Source organism: Callithrix jacchus, chromosome 7 (assembly GCF_049354715.1).
Source record: "Callithrix jacchus isolate 240 chromosome 7, calJac240_pri, whole genome shotgun sequence".
Taxonomy (NCBI): domain Eukaryota; kingdom Metazoa; phylum Chordata; class Mammalia; order Primates; family Cebidae; genus Callithrix; species Callithrix jacchus.
This window is the reverse complement of record NC_133508.1, coordinates 126,999,028-127,015,821: the sequence shown is the minus strand read 5'-3', so window position 1 is coordinate 127,015,821 and position 16,794 is coordinate 126,999,028. Positions and strand designations below refer to the sequence as shown.

The window sequence follows — 16,794 nt, the reverse complement described above, 5'->3', positions numbered from 1 at the left end:
ATATCTACCCTTTAATTTCACTTTCTTCTCAAGAACAGATGCAAACATATGCAGACTTATATTGAGAGATGAGGCAGAGAGATGAGAAGAAATGCAACCTTGTTGAAAGGCAACCCCTTCTACACAGAGACATCTGCGGCTCAGAAATAGGGTCAGTGATGTCCAAGTGGAGGAAAAAATCAGTCCTGTTCAGTGTGCTCATTGTTAGGAGTGCTTGTTGGTGCCTATGAAATAACTCAGGCAAACTGGCTAAAATAGAAATCAGGCTTGGCTCATTTATACTCAGTGAGCACGTGCTGAGTGCCTTCTGATGTGCCAGGCTCCCAGCTAGCTGCTGGGATAAAGTGCTGAGTTAAAAAACTGCCTTTGAGAACTGTGGCTTAACACAGGTCACCATGGACATCTTAGCCTCGGCACTGTTGACATTCTGGGTGGAAAAGCTCTTGCTGTGGGGCTGTTCTGTCAGTGTAGGATGTTTAGCAACATCCTCAGCCTCTACCCACCAGTTGCCAGTGCCACTCCCCTTCCCAGTTGTGACAACCAAAAGTTTCCAGACAAATGTGTCCTGGGAGGCAGAATCATTCCCAGTTGAGAAGCACTGGTCTCACGGAGGAGAGAAACATGAAATGATTACACAGTTGTCTATAATGAGTGGTATGAAGAAAGTGTCATGCCCTAACCTGAGCTGCATTAGGGAATTCTATATTCCTCTTCAGTCAGCTTCAGATTCCCAGTCTGTACCTCGTTTAACGGAACTGATTTCCTACTGGGTGATGATCCTGAAGCCACTGCCCTCACTCTCTTGTCTGGCTATCAGCACTCCCACATTCCCACCAATCTCCTTTCAAATCTCTAAATCTGATTTTAGTGGACTTCTCAGGCTCCAGGAGAGGAGAGGGATTTCACAAGCTAGTGGGAGTAAGCCTCCAGGCCAGCCCCTTAGCATTGCTGCTTTGAAAGTGAGTCAACTGCTGTGCTGGTGTTAACTCTCCTGCGTGTGATAGTCCATCTCTGAGCCTTTCTCTCCAGCTCTCTGGCCAGTTAAGGCACAGGATCACCTAGTGTCATTCAATTTTTCTAAAGGAGGCGGGGGAGTTTTGTTAAAGACTCAAGACAGTCCTTCAACTCAGCAATTTTATCCTGAAAAATCTACTTAGAGCTTTAAAAATAGTTTGCCTTGAAGCTTACAAAACCCCAATTTTGCCTGGTTCAACAAATTTTTTAAAAACAAATTTTATTTAAAAAGTTAGAAAACATTTATTTACAACTAATTTATTTAGCATGCCCTTTCTTAGACTGTATGATACACGAGCCAGAGGGCAAAAAATTACCTTAGTGAACTACTAATTTCTTCTAAAAAACCAGTGGGGAAAACTTAGAATATTACAGGGATGATAAACTCCCTAAATAAAATGGTTTTATGGAATAAACTATAACATATAATACATACATACATAAAACAAACTATATAATAAACTACAAAATAGACAAGAACAAAAAGAAAAACTAATGGCTATATAATTACTCTACATCCTAGAATTCTCTGACAACCAAATGTCTTCAGCAAAATGAACCGAAGTTCCCCAGAACAGGATGGTTTTCTTTTACATCTGTGGCTGACACTGTTAATTAAATACCTCCACTTTTTCCCAGAGGCTAGGATCTTACTTTAGAATCCTTCTCAATGCCAGATGTTTTTTTCTAGCCAATGATACATGTTATCTCAGGATATGCTTACCAAGCCCTAAAGTCCAATCCTTTCAAGAAACAAAGCTGAATATTTCTGTTTCTAAGTAATGATGCCAAAAATAACAACATGCACTATAACATAAATGATCTTCAGAAGGAATTTCTACATTATTCACTTTCTGGCTAAAAGTCTTCAAGCTAGCATCAGAAAAAAAAAAAAAGGACAAGAGTGGAAGTCAAAAGACCTAGGTGTCAACTGGACTGGTCTAAGATTTCAGCAAACCTAGTTCAATCCTTTCCCATGCCTTGTGCTTCTCTTCATTACAATCAATGCCGTCATAATCCAGTTACTCTCTGGCACTGTGAGAGGAATGGATCTTGCCTCCTCTTCTCCCACTTTCCATGCCCACCCGCACATACCACTGTTCCCCATGTAGAATCACTTGGATGTTTGTGTAGGAGACATAGTAGAAGAACAGTAGAGAAGTCAGATGTTTGGGTTCCATCCTAGCCCCCTTGCCAGGAAACCTCAGACCTCGGGTGAGAATTGCTCTGAGCCTCAGTAAAATAAGGGCAGTGGACTAGAGTAGGGGTTGGCAAAGATTTTCTCCAAAGGACCATAAGAATAAGTATTTAGGCTTTCTGGGCCAAACGGCAAATCTGAAAATATTATGTAGGTCCTCATATAAGAGAAAAAAATTCCATATTTTTAAGTGATGAAATTTAAAATATATTAATTGAGTCTAATTTTGGCCCACTATGAAATACAGGCCCACTAATGAAAAGAATGGTATTCATGGAAATTGAAATTTGAATTACATATAATTTTCATGTGTCACAAAATATTCTTTTGATTTTCTTCCCCCAACCATCTAAAAATGTAAAAACCATTCCTAGTTTGGGCTGTACAGAAACAGGCAGTGGGTGCAGTTTGTGGACCCCTGGACTAGACGACTCAGGGTTCCTTTCAGGAATGACAGCCTTTGTCTCTTGTTTGAAATCGATATTCCTACTTGTCAATCTTAACTGATTCAACCTTTCCATGGGGTTTTGTTTCTTGGCTGTCCTCTCCCAAGCCTTTTATATGCTACAATCAGAGCCTCCTTTGAAGGGACCAGTTCAGGATACTAGCACTTTCAAGCTGAAGTCTCACCCTAGTCACTATCCAGTGACTCAAACATGAATTTGACTGGCAGATGTGCAGGCACTCTTCATTCTGACCCACCTTGCTAAATTGTCTCATCTCTTACTACATCGGGCATGCTTACTTCAATCCTCTGTGGATGACCCTATCTTTTAACACTTCCCTCATCCAGTGTTCTTAGGGTGTGCTTCACAGAACACAAGAGTCACTCTATAAAAAAGGTGTTTTACTCAAACACATTTGGCAAATAATGCATATATCTCTCCTTGGAAAAGCACAATGCATATTCATATGTTAAAGGCTCTGAAGAATCCTGCAGCAAAAATATGATCAAAAGAAACATTTAATGCTTTTTGTGGTGGCATCTATTACTGTCCATGGAAGACACACTGAAGCGCCCGCTCAGTGAATATAACTGAGTTGGGCATCACCAGGGACTGCCCAACACCTTCCCACATCCAGGGAATTCCCTATCTTGAAACTCTTGGTGGGTAGTTCAGCTCACTTCCTATTAGGGAAAATACCACCATCAGATTCTTGTGTTCTCAGCTCTCTTACAGCTGCAATGTGGACATTCATTAACTATACCCATCAGCTGTTCAGACTTGGACTTTGAATTGGGGCTAGCATCACAAAGAAGTGGAAGCCATGAAGAATCTATTTTGGGGGAGGCCCAGGGTTACAATAGCAATGTCAAGTTTTCAGGAACACAACTGGTGCTCTGTGCTGGTACCTCGACAGTGTATCCTCACCATTTTGCTTTTCCACTCTGATTCTGGCTATAGTTCTCACTGCTGCCTGACTGACTTTGTAACTGATTGTTTCCCAAGCTTGGTTTTGCAGTCTTTTTGGTGGTAATATGAGATATCTAATATTCTTTCAACTGATGTCTTTTCTGCTTAAGAGGTAGTATTCGTTGCCTCCATCTATAAACCTGATACATTGCCCAAGTCTTGAGAAGTTTAAAATGCCTCTTGTAGGAATCTTTACTGACCACTATTCCACATGGACTAATTGGCTTAAGTTTCTGAGTATACATATATCTAACTATGTACACAGCCACTGTGATATTTTCTAATTTTTTTTTTTGAGATGGAGTCTCGCTCTATCGCCCAGGCTGGAGTGCAGTGGTGCAATCTCAGCTCATTCCAACTTCCGCCTCCCGGGTTCAAGCAATTCTGATTCAACCTCCTGAGCAGCTGAGATTATAGGCAGGCACCACCATGCCTGGCTACTTTTTGTATTTTTAGTAGAAACAGGTTTCCCGATATTGGTCAGGCTGGTCTCGAACTCCTGACCTTGTGATCCAATATTTTGATCTAACTTAGAATCATGAGACTCTCAAGGTTGGAACTAATCTTGAAATTAGTTAAATCTCCACACAAAACGTGAATTCCCCGATGCCCTTTAACGACATTCCTATTGAGTATCCAGTCCCTGTCTGGAGAGTTTTATTAATAAGAAAATTACTTTTCCCTCCTCAAATGCTCAATCTTTAAATAGCTACATGGGAAAGATGAGAAATCTTCCCCTGCTGGCCCCAGTTCTCCTCACTTGCCCTAAGTTCAAACACTGTGGCTATTCACAAGTTTTGTTCTCCATGTAAATTTTTCAAATATCTGAAGACCAATACTGTGGACAATTCTCCCTTCCCACCCACCCATACTTCCCATCATGAGGCTAAACTATTCTATCAGAGTTTTCATCTTCCTGGTGGCTGTCCTCTGAGTGAGTTTCGGTTTCTTTATATTATTACATAGTCTTTGCACAGTGCTTCTTTGACCCTAAGTTCTCCAATTCAAAGATGTCATGTTCATCATTTTGGCTCCAAAGATGCTCAGCAACTACTTTTTCTCAGGTTTCTGGGACAACGTACTCAAAAAGATACCATTCTACTTTGCTTATAAAGTATTTTCAGCATAAGACTTTTCATGTGCTCCAAAGTATTCTTTCTTATTCAAGAAAGCATGTGTCTGATATTGACAGTTATGCTCTGTTTTGGATACGGTCTAGGATTCCATAAACTTGGTGTCAAAAATACTAATGGTCTCAAGCCTTCTTCATTACATTAGCTTGGTAAAAACGATCACCTGCTCATACATTTAAATAATGCATGGCCAGCTAACAGCTGAATAAGCTATGACTTTCAAAAATCCATTTTTGAAGGTGATTTAACTGTGTGTAACTGCTTAGTGGAACCAATGCCTTTCAAAATAATTATTTATATTTTTAGTTACAGATTTAACAATGGAAAAAATGTGACCAAAATATTAATATTAATCAGATGCATAATTAAATGGCACTAATGATATACTTCTAGACCTATAATTTTCAGAGTGCAGTCACTAGGCCAGCATCATCAGATCCACCTGGGAACTTTTTAGAAATGTAAAATCTTGGGTCCTACATCTGGCCTACTGAATCGGAAACCCTGGGAGCGGGACCCAGCAAACTGTGTTTCAGCAAGCCCTTTGGGTAATTCTGAATCACACTGCTAGTCTAGATCAATCCTCATGTAGTTTTTAAATCTCATAAACCTTTAAGATCTGAAGATGTCTCATTTGCCTTACAATAGGCTCTTTTTATATGTGAATAAAGTCCCAGAGTTCTAAAAATCAGCATGAATTTTGTTCTCATCCCTCAATTTTCTGGTATTTCTCTAACACCCATGGTTTTCAAAAATAATGTCTGATGATTCATATATTTATTAGACATCACCATGCTCATAGCTATATTTACCATGAAATATGAACTACAGAAAGTCATAAGAGATAATACATTTTCAAGTGTGGTAGAATAGCTGTACCCATATTCATGTAGAGAAACGTCAGTTTCATCCCTTGGCAGATTTGATTTTTGATTGGGTTTTCCCTCTTTCGTCCCAAATGGACTCTGGCCTCACTCTCTTGGCTTTTGACTACAGTGAATTTTTCCTTTTTCCTCCTCCTCCTCCATATCTTAACCTAGGAAACTACTCATTTATTTTACTTTTTCATGTTTTGGTAAAGTTAAATTTTCTTTAACTTGGCCTTACTATTGCAAATTATAGTTCATTCTAAAGCATGGATCCTGGAAAAAGTTTCTAAGAAGCCCTAGTGTTGCATTATAGAGGCAGGTCTTTCATTTTGAATCATCTTTCTAGACATACATGCAGATTTTAAATCTTTCTCGTCACATCACAAAAAGAATTTATGAATAATTCATAATCCCAGCATTTAAAAAACTTATTTTATTATGACAGATTTGGAAAACTAAAAAGTTTAACCAAACTCCCTAAATACCTAACACCTTTATAAAACAAAAATCTCTACCGTAACAAATTAAATAGTTTAAAATACTTTGTGATGTTTATGTAGGAAATTGGGAAGGAAAACAAAGCAAAAACATTTGCTGAGCAACTACTATGTGCCAGGAACTGTGCCAGATGCTTATATATTTTTTCATAAAATCTCCACGACAACTTGTAAGTTAGATTGAAAATGGATGCTCAGTGTTTTGGTAATTTATGCAAAATGGATTGGGCTTGGCTTGAGAATATATAATATGATTTGAAGTGTGTTTTCTTTCCCTGTGTAACACACTACAAGTATGGCAGATACTGAATAAAGAGTGGATTTACTTACATTGTTGTTGGTCACAGCAAAGTACTGCAAATTACTCAGATACTGGATTTCTTCTGGAATGAAGGTCAAGTGGTTATAGCTTAGATCCAGATAATGTAGTTTGGTGCATAGGAAAAGCTGCAAGGGCAGATTCTCAATATTATTATGGTCCAAAGAGAGCTGCTCCAGGTTAGATAATGCCCCAATCTGTGCAGGAATATAAGCAATATTATTGTGCCATAACTTTAAGGAGGAAAGATTCTGAAGATGCTGAAAGCTAATGATCTCTTCCACAGTTTTAAGGTTATTTTCCTTTAGGTCTAACTCATGCAAATTATTCAGGCTGAAAATGGAGTGTGGAATGCGTTCCAGGTCACAGCTGATCAATTCTAGGCTTTTCAAATTGACCATCTTTTTCAAGTTGTTCAACACAACCAGTTTGCTTCCCTCATTATCAAGGGACAGTTTCTGCAGTGAAGGCAGGAGGTCTGTAACCACTTGTGGGATCCGGGAGAGGCTGCTCTTCAAGTAGAGGGTCCTCAGATTTTTTAAGTCCTGAAAGCCCTCCAACTGCATAGTACTCAACTGTTCAGGAAGAACACAGCCGGAGAGATAAAGTTCCTTGAGATTCTTGAGGTGAAATACCCAGCGTGGGATTTTTCCCATTTCAGTAAATTTCAGGCGGAGAATTTTTAAATTCTCCTCTAGAAAGGCCAGTGCAGGATGGTCTACTATCAGAGACGAATGGTACACACGAAGCTCCTTGAGGTTGATCAGCTGTGAGACTGAAGAGGGCAGCTTCACCTCGGGGATAAGCTCCAGGCTTAGCACTTCCATTTCAGTTAACTCAAAGACATTGTCTGGAAGACCGTTGAGCATAAAAAGATGCAGTTCTATCTTGTCCTGGGCATTTTTCACAAGCTTACTCTTCAGTTTCTCAACTGTCCATTCATTATTGAGGTTGATCTGTTTCAGTTTGTTCTCGCTGACCTCTGATAGGAATATGGAGAAGCGTTTGGAATAAAGAGGATCATACTGATCAGCGAGATGAAGGATGAAGGCAAAGTCATTCTTGACATCAGGGATGTCACTGTAGTTGCTTTTTTCTCTTAACGCCTCAAAGGAATATTGCTTCAGGGAACTCCTCAACATCCACCACAGGCTGTAAGAGGAGGTCAGACCATAAAGTATAACCAAAATAACATAAAATGAAGCCAGGACCTTAAAGATTTCTGCCAAGGAATAGACACACTGGTAGCGCTTATATCCTGTAAAAGCCTGCACGTCAACTGAACAGTCGATTTCAAGAGTGATGTAGGTTAAAAAATATGGAACATAAGTTATGATGAGCACAAACAAAATGACTTTGACTATTATCTGTTTCAGATATACTCTATAAATGATGTCCTTCTGCTCCACGTGCATGCGGAATCTTTTCACTTTTTCAAAGATGGCTTTGGCCTGTTCACCCTCCTTCTTGTCCAGGACACTGGAAGTTGGGCTTTCTATGCCAGCTGACTCCAAACCTGGCTGCGGGTAGGGTAATGACTGTTTGTTGGAATCTATGTCAGCTGAACACCCTGAGGACGAAAGCAAAATCTTGGACTTGGAGAGTTTCAGAGGCCTTACTGACTGCTCGGCCACTGTTTCTGACAGGGCACGGGTGGTCCATGGAGAATCGAAGCACTTGTGAAGGATGGCTACAAAATGCTCGAGTCTGGAACTGGTACTGGGGTAGTGAAGCCAAAAGTTGCTGCAGGCTGCAAAGATGAGCGTGTGCAAGAGCACCAGGTAGGGGAAAAACTTTGCAAACCAATGGAGCTGTTTCTCGTAACAGACGGCATCGATATAGGAGTACTGCTGTCGGTGGAGGTCATTCTGGATTCGGAGGGGGAGCGGAAGTGGTGTCCCAGGATTAGAGGATGTGTTCATGCTGGCTTTCAGGATGTCCCAAGGCACAGCACAGTGATTGTCAAATTCCACTTTGCATGGAAGACAGCACAGAACCCTGCTCTGCGTCAGCTGGAGAGCTCCAGCCAGCACGGCCACCAGCAGCATGATCAGTGTGATGTAATACCAGAACACGTCCCACCATGGTTTTAAGATGTGATAAGATGACTGGGCATCTGCTAAACATTTTAGCTCGGTTAGTGTAATCATGACTTTCCCTTGGAGGAGTACAGAAACTGGAAGAGGAAAATAAAAGAAATACTACTGAAGCAAGTACTCAAATAAGCATTTAACTCTAATGCTAATACACACATACTCTCCTTCCCAAGTAGGATTTAGCTCTGGGATAAAACCTAAAAGGGAGAGCTGGTCAAGGGGTACCTAAGTCTTCTGGTTTCATTTGAAACCATAGGTCATGACAACTCTGAGCCACAGTCTCTTACATGGTGACTAGAAAGAAACTTAGGGGTAGCCTTTGAGGTCATTATCTTGTTACCTCTTGTATCTCAAATCCAGGCTAGGCTACTAAAAACCAGGAGCCAATTTTTCTTCAACTGACATTGAAAAAAACTTGTTTTGATGCTACTAATTTATCCTTCCTTCCTCCCTTTCTTTCATTCCTTCCCTCCCTCCACCTCCCTTCCTTCCTCCCTCAACTGACATTGAAAAAACTTGTTTTTATGCTAATTTCTCTCTCCCTCCTTCCTTCCTTCCCTCCCTCCTTCCCTTTTTTTTTTCCTTCCTTCCTTTCTTTCTCTTCCTTCTTTCTCTCTCTCTCCTATCTCTCTTTCTTTTTCCTTCTTTCTTTCTGGGTCTCACAGGCCTCGGACTGTTGGCCTCAGGTGATCCTCCCCGCTTGGCCTCCATATTACAGCTGTGAGCCACCATACCTGCCCCCTGTTTTCTAATGGTCACATTATACCTTCCAGAATGTCTGAGTAAGCTCCCTTCCATTATCTCGTCCCACGTCTGGAGCATCAGTTACAGTTCGAGAGTTGTTTTGATCACCATGAGGAGCCTCTTTTAAGCAAGCTTTACTTTATAAAATTACCCCTTAGACTTAGAGGGATCTACGATTCTATGCCCAAAACAGCCTGTCACTGAAAGCATTATCTCCCTTCTGCATGAACTTTTGCTTTATAATTTAAGTACATGAGTATTAAAAAACTTAGAGTATTTAAAAGTTGGGAAGCAACAGTTAGGGCTTAAAAAAGAATAAGGAAGAAAAGCTCTCCTAGAATACTGTATCAAGGGGACTCCTTCTCATGTTTAACCTTGTGATGGCAAAGTAGTGAAAGGACAAATGATTAATGCAGATACTATTATTAAATTATTTTTGCCTTCAGGAAAAGAAGATTATCTTGTATTTTCATATTGAAAAGTATTTAGACAACATTCTTGAGAATTTCTATGTTGAACCTTAAACATACATCAGCAAAAATTGCTTATCAGTCAAATCCAGATCATCTATAAGATGACACAGAGTAAGGTAAAAAGGAAATATATGGGTCTTAGAAAATATCTGGTAAGAAAAAGAAGAAAAATAATAACGGTAGCATGGTCCCCCTTTGCTGGGTCCAGCTCTAACCTATGCGCCAGGGCTTCTCCTGGATTTTCTTGAGTCTTAAGTCTTATGTATTCTGGGCCTGCTGAGTTTCTCTCTAGACACCCTAGTATTGGTAGCATCCCCAAGGAAGACCTTTTTACTCCATTTGCTCTCTTTCTGGGGTCTGGTATCCTGAGTTCAACCTTAGAGTAGCATTACAGAGTCCCTGCTCCCTGTTAATAAGTCTCATCTTCAGCATATTCCTGATCATCTGACCCTGAACCCTGCAGCTTCATGCTCTTGTACCTGTTAGGGCATTCCACAATTTCTGTGCTTAATTGCTAGACTGGAGCACCATTTTCTCCTTGGGTCCTTTCTGGGCATCACATTATATAAACGCAACTTCTTCCTAGGACCTGCAGGTGGATTATATACCCCTCCAGGGCTTCTCTCCTTCACTCTAGTTTAGTGGGTCTATTTCTTACTCTCAATCCTTCTCATTCTGCTTAACCTCTCTGCCTTACATACTTGTGTGTCAAGGTAAGACAGAAACCAAAATGAGAGGATTACATGAGACAAATAGGAAGTCCTGGGCTTAGACCTCAAAATACTATAAATATGATATGGCCAGGGGTGTGAGGGATGGTAGAAAACACTGCTGGATGAAAGCAAGAACATGTGAAAAATACTTTAGGATTTTAGTTAACATGTATGCAGACTTTCAGCTAATCATGTGATAGCTGTTGTGCTGAAATATTGATTATAACCTCAGGCCACATTAGTAGGTGAAACCAGATAAAGGAGGAAAAGTCCTTCTGTGCCTGTCTGGTGAGATTACAATTCTGAAACTGAATACTCAGTTACAAGTTAAAGACAAAATGGGCAAAAAAGCAACCAGAAGCTGTTGTTTACAAACCATTTCCTACAGAGGAACACAGGCACCTGATGGTATTCAGCTGAGATAACAGGTGACTAGGTGAGCACAAGAATTTCTTTACATTTTTGTGCGACAACCTCACAGGTGAAAGAACAGTAGATTTTCTCCCCAGGTAGAACCAGGTAGGTGGAAGCTTTATAATATCACATTTTGATTCAATCTGTGGTGGAAAGTTATCGAACTGGCTGCTCTGTGAAACAGTTCAGCTCCGTGTCCTGAGCAGGATCTTGATAAATAAAATGACCAGCCATCAGGGAAGCTGCAAAGGAATTGCTTGTAATGGATAAAAAGAGTGAAGCAGAAAATCTCAAAGGGTTCTTTCAGCTTTAAGTTCATGTTTTATTTGTCCCCTCAAAGGTCCTGAAAATTAAATTCATTTAAGATATGCAACTGAAATTGCAGAAGAATGAAAACAACAATAGCTCTAACAATGAAAATGGGTATTTGACCGAGTGAATACTTATTCAACAGAAGTACAAGTCAACATTGACCAAAATAATGTTTTAAATATTTATACTTACTATAATGAAAAAAATTAAATAAATCCGATATGCTTCAGTCAGGAGGTCTACACCTTTTGAAGTTTCTTAGACACACCATCTCTGTGTTTTTCTTCATTCTATGAGAAAACATAAATATCTTGAAATAGCTGTAGTCATTTAAACAAACAAACTGGCGATACTGTCTCTAGAAACCCTCTCTATCATAAGACATGATATGGCAAATCGATTTTCAAGCCCCTGGCCTCAAGCAATCCTTGCACCTTGGCTTCTCTAATGCTGGGAACACAGGTGTGAGCCACTGTGCCCGGCTTAGATTTTCATAGATCATTTTCTTTTCACACTGGGGCACATGCTGGCAAAGCTGTATTACAGGGCCCCACCCACGTTCATTAAACCATATTCACTCCCTGAACTTCCTTTCAATTACAGGGAAGTTCCTACAGAAATTTAAACACAACATATTTTAAAATTCTGTATCTGCAATACTTAGATGAACACTTAGCTTTTCTAAGGAGTCGACATATGTTAATTTCTCTCACTCATTCCTCATACACAGTTGTTCTTATTTGCATTTTTCAGATGGGTTGTCACACCATGTGATTTCTGTACCCATATTTAAAACCAAACATCTATCCAAACAAGTCTCAGTGCTCCTAAAATTCAGCCTACCAATCTCATTGGTAGAGAAATATGGCTGAAATTACTTGAAATTATGTAATTATTAAACATAGCTAAGTTTTATATTAGATTTAATTTAGAGGTTAATAAAAGCCATTTATAAAATTTATACTTCAAAAATTTGTGATAGTTAATTACATATATATTGATAATTGAACTGTAAGAAAATTATAAAATGCTAGAATTTGTTTTTTTTTTTTTTTTTTGGGGGGGGAGGAAGGCAGGAAGGAAGGGAAGAAGGACGGTAGGGAGGAAGGAAGGGATGAAGGAAGGAAGGAAGGGAGGAAGCAGGCAGGGAGGGAGGGAGGCAGGGAAGGGAAGAAAGGAAATCAAGCAATAAAAGAGACATTGCCGACCTGGATCTAGAGGTTTACAAGTTGATTTCTTTTTTTTGAGAGAAGGAAAGAAAAAAAAAAATAATAAGTAAAGGAGAGGAAGAAAGAGGAAGAGAAAGAGGGAGAGTAAATGAAAATATTGCTTTATTTTGAAAAAAACTGGGTATTAATAATGGCCAATCAATGTTTCATTTAAACTAATGGGTAGGTGTGATGTGGTATTGACAAGAATGTATATTTTGTGTATTTGAAGTGGAGAGCTCTATAAATATTTATTAAGTTTACTTGTTCTGGATCTGAGTTCGAGTCCTTGATATCCTTATTAATTTTCTGTCTCATTGAATCTAAGTCTCCTATCTGGGTGTTAGGATCGTTAGCTCTTGTTGCATTGATCCTTTTACCACTATATCTTTGTTGCTTTAAAATCTATTTTATCTGATACAAGAATTGCAACTCCTGCTTTTTATTATATTTATTATTTATTTTTGCTCTCCATTTGGTTGGTAAATCTTTTTCCATCCCTTTGTTTTGAGTCTTTGTGTATCCTTGCATGTGAAACAGGTCTGGATGTAACATGCCGTTGGGTTTTGGCTGTGTCTTTTGATCGGGAATTTAGTCAATTTAAATTTAGGGTTACTGCCATTTGATGTTGACTGGCTGTTTTATCCATTTGTTGGTGTAAATTCTTCTTTATGTTGGTGCTCTTTACTTTTTGGTGTATTTTTAGAAAGGCTAATACTGGTTGTTTCTTTCTGTGTTTAATGCTTCTTTCAGAAGCTCTTGTAAAGCAGGCCTGGTGGTAATAAAATCTCTGAGTTCTTGCTTGTTCATAAAAGATTTTATTTTTCCTTCAGTTGTGAAGCTTAGTTTGGCTGGATATGAAATTCTGGGCTGAAGGTTCTGTTCTTTGAGGACGTTGAATATTGGCCCCCACTCTCTTCTGGCCTGTAGAGTTTCTGCCGAGAGATCTGCTGTAAGTCTGATAGGCTTCCCTTTGTGGGTTATCCGACCTTTCTCTCTGGCTGCCCTTAGTATCGTCTCCTTTGTTTCAACCCTGGTGAATCTAACGATTATGTCCCTTGGGGTTGCTCTTCTTGAGGAATATCTTTGTGGTGTTCTCTGTATTACCTGGGGTTGAATGTTGACCTGCTTTGCTAGTTTAGGAAAATTTTCCTGAATAATATCCTGAAGGGTATTTTCCAGCTTGGATTCATTCTCTCCGTCGCATTCAGGTACACCTATTAAATGTAAATTTGGTCTTTTCACATAGTCCCACATTTCTTGGAGACTTTGCTTGTTCCTTTTTATCCTTTTTTCTCTAATCTTTTCTTCACATTTTATTTCATTAAGTTGGACTTTGACCTCTGATATCCCTTCTTCTGCTTGAACAATTCGAGTGTTTAAACCTGTGCATACTTCTCGGAGTTCCTGTATTGTATTCTTCAGTTCCATTAATTCACTCATACTCCTCTCTAAGTTGTCTATTCTCAATAGGATTTCATCAAACCTTTTGTCAAAGTTCCTAGTTTCTTTATGTTGGGCTACAACGTGTTCTTTTAACTCACCGAAGTCTGTTATTATCCATTCCTTGAAGAGTGATTCTGTCATCAGGAGGTGCTCGTTCTCCATCAAGCCTTGTTCCATTGTTGATGTGGAACTGTGATCATCTTTAGAGGGAGAGGTGTTCTGACTTTGAGTATTCTCAGCTTTTTTACGCTGGTTTCTTCCCGTCATTGTAAATTTATCCTCCTGTCATCTTTGAATTTACCAACTTTCAGATTAGGTCTCTTGAGTGGACGTCCAGGTTGTTAGTTCCCAGGACCAGAGCAGCGGCGTTAAGACTGATGGTGCTTTTCTGCCCAGGATTCTCCTGTCTGGCTTCCTTCTTGTGTCCGTAGTAGGTGACTCTGCCTTCCCGGGGCTCCAAACCTCGGTCAGAAGGGGAACCGGTCCCGTTTACTCTGCGCCGAGCACTGCCGCATCGAGGTGCCTGCGGAACCGCTGCCCTGACCACGAGAGTCGCGCTGGCGACTGGTGTGTTTCCAACACTGGGGGATCTTCTGCTCCGTGAGCGACCAGGCTTTGTCTGAAAGTGTGGCGTCCTCTAGTTCTCCGCGCCTTCCCTGAGAGCTGCAATCCCGGGATGTTAGCGATCGGCCATCTTGGATCGTTCTCCCTAGAATTTGTTTTTAATTCAGTGTAAAAATTATATCTTTTAGTGCCTATGAAACTTTAAAAAAAAGTTTCTAGGGAGGTTTTACATTTTCTCTGAAGATATGATCCTTTTTAAAAAGTAATTCAAATCTTGCTAAGAGTACTGACCCCAAATTGTATTTAAGATATTTTTAGCAATAACCTTGTAAACTTGTCATTTCAAATATGAAATTAAATAGAAGTTGGGCATACATTTATTTTGGGTTTACCAAGTCATGTGCAAAGCCCAATTTACAAGTAATCACCATCCAGCATCCAATTGTTCTGCAGGTTAGAAAGCACAATTAGTGTGTCTAACAACCTAGCTGTACACTAATTCATCATTACATCACAGCAGTGGAGTATAAATTTCTCATTCGCAATTCACAAGCCTTTATAAAATTCTTACAACATATAATACACAACTGCATTTATGTGTACTGACCATGATAAAGACATCTGATGTGTGAAACATTTTACATATTCTTCTATAGTGGCTGCATTTATAACATGCCAGAAAAGAATTTATTGCATAATTCAAAGATGCTACTTAGCCATGATGGTTCTTCTTATATAGTTCTCCTTAAATATTAGAAATACAGTTTCTACTTTATTATTAATAATTTAGTATCTGTTTTTCTACCTTCAAAGCATGTTTCATTTACATTAATTTGTTTTATACTTACAACAAGCCATTGATATAAATAGTACTACTCTTTATGTTTATATGCATAGAAATTAAGGCAGGCCCAAAGAATTTGCCTTGCCAAAGGTGACAAAACCCGTAAGAAATAAAATTGCAACTGGAACCTAAGTCCTCAGACTCAAATCCCAACCTCATGTACACCAGACCACATGGCCTCAGTCAATTCAATTAACTACGCCACAGTCTTAGATCTCTCAAAAGCTGAAGAAAATGCTATTTAGCACTCTTTCTCAACTCACCCCAATATCTGCATTACAACTGGGTTCTATTATAATCTTTTGAATAAAGATGCAAAGGTAGTTTCCTATAATGTCTTCCATTACATATAATCTACTTTCTCAGCTAAACATTTTCCTACTAAATATTTTCTACTGAACTAAAACTTAATATTTAAATATACAGCATCTGGATTTAAGTATATATAAAATGTCTCAGCATTCCTATATATAAAATGATGCTAATATTCCTATATGAAGTACTTAACTAGAGAGTTTGAGCATAGCTATCCTTTGTCATTATGCCATTTAATACTGTCTTGTGTCCAGGAAATTGTTTCCAGACCATATTTCAGTAAACGATGGTGATTCAATCGAAATAAGATCTCTATTTCTAATATACAAACACACCAAATCAATTCAAAGAAATGTTAAGAGTAATGGATTTTACGGTTCTAATCCCATTCTTACAGCTTTTAAACCTCATTAAGAAGTCATAAAAGCTTTTTCAAAACACATGAATTCACTTGACAATTTCACTCCAAAGTCTCTAAGACTGTAACATCAACATTCAAGTTAGGCATCTTTACGTTGCAGTAGTCCTTATTTTACTTTGAAAGCATTTCCAGAATAACAAGTGAAAAAATAAACAAATGATGATCAGATGGTATTTAGAGTCATTATATACTGAGGAGTGGATGCTACTTCAAACATCTGTCTCTGACCCCAGGCAGGGATTATCGTGGAACAATTTCAAACAGTGGTTAACATGCCAGATATAGGCGAAGGGGAGGAAGGCAGCAAATCACACTGCCACGTGTGTACCTATGCAACTATCTTGCATGTTCTTCATATGTACCCCAAACCTAAAATGCAATAAAAAACAACAACAAAAACAGTACTTCTCTATACTACTCTCATTGAAAATTGATTTAAAAATCACCTTATATCCTTTCAAAATATTCAGTGCTACTTCCCATCAAGATGCTTCTTGGGACTAACATATATCTAGCTGAGATTTAAATTTACCTTTTGTTGAGTTCTCTCTCTAGGAAACAATGCAACAGTATCTCTGATTAATGTGCCCCTTTTGTTTATACTAAGTAACTCATTTAACAACTCTTGAGAGATTTAATGACAAGCATTAAACATTTTTCAAGTACTTAAGTGATCACCAGCAATAACACCTGATATACCAGTTTCCTTATGTCCCTTTCCAGTTCTTTCAGATCTTGTCAGTACAGTGATTTTCTTGTCAGTACAGTGATTTTCAAGTAACAAACACACTTCCCAAAC

General features: G+C 39.0%; 3 protein-coding genes across 10 annotated transcripts in view; all 3 read right to left on the bottom strand.

The window, feature by feature from the left end:
• The window catches only part of LRRC8C (leucine rich repeat containing 8 VRAC subunit C), a 149,725-nt gene extending 143,227 nt beyond the window's left edge, over window positions 1–6,498 (bottom strand). Inside the window, exon 1 of the mRNA XM_035252085.3 lies at window positions 6,457–6,498. The gene's annotated coding sequence lies outside the window, so the exon portion shown is untranslated. The remainder of the gene's footprint in view (window positions 1–6,456) is intronic.
• LRRC8B (leucine rich repeat containing 8 VRAC subunit B) overlaps window positions 1–16,794 on the bottom strand; it is a 77,434-nt gene that overhangs the window by 5,123 nt on the left and 55,517 nt on the right. For 5 of the 8 annotated variants that reach the window (XM_078332388.1, XM_078332387.1, XM_078332384.1 and 2 more), the window contains 2 exons: window positions 11,390–11,487; window positions 6,457–8,621 (listed from right to left, as the gene is read on the bottom strand). In XM_078332388.1, the coding sequence (XP_078188514.1) occupies window positions 6,457–8,595 (2,139 nt within the window). In that variant the 5' untranslated portion in view covers window positions 8,596–8,621; window positions 11,390–11,487. Of the gene's footprint in view, window positions 1–6,456; window positions 8,622–11,389; window positions 11,488–13,949; window positions 14,561–16,794 lie in introns of all 8 variants that reach the window. The other 3 variants (XM_078332385.1, XM_078332386.1, XM_078332389.1) reach the window with 1 other exon arrangement.
• LOC128928213 (uncharacterized) overlaps window positions 7,876–16,794 on the bottom strand; it is a 63,885-nt gene continuing 54,966 nt past the window's right edge. Inside the window, exons 5-7 of the mRNA XM_078332390.1 lie at window positions 13,950–14,560; window positions 11,390–11,487; window positions 7,876–8,621 (exon numbers count right to left, since the gene is read on the bottom strand). Of these exons, the coding sequence (XP_078188516.1) occupies window positions 11,424–11,487; window positions 13,950–13,969 (84 nt within the window). The 5' untranslated portion in view covers window positions 13,970–14,560 and the 3' untranslated portion in view covers window positions 7,876–8,621; window positions 11,390–11,423. The remainder of the gene's footprint in view (window positions 8,622–11,389; window positions 11,488–13,949; window positions 14,561–16,794) is intronic.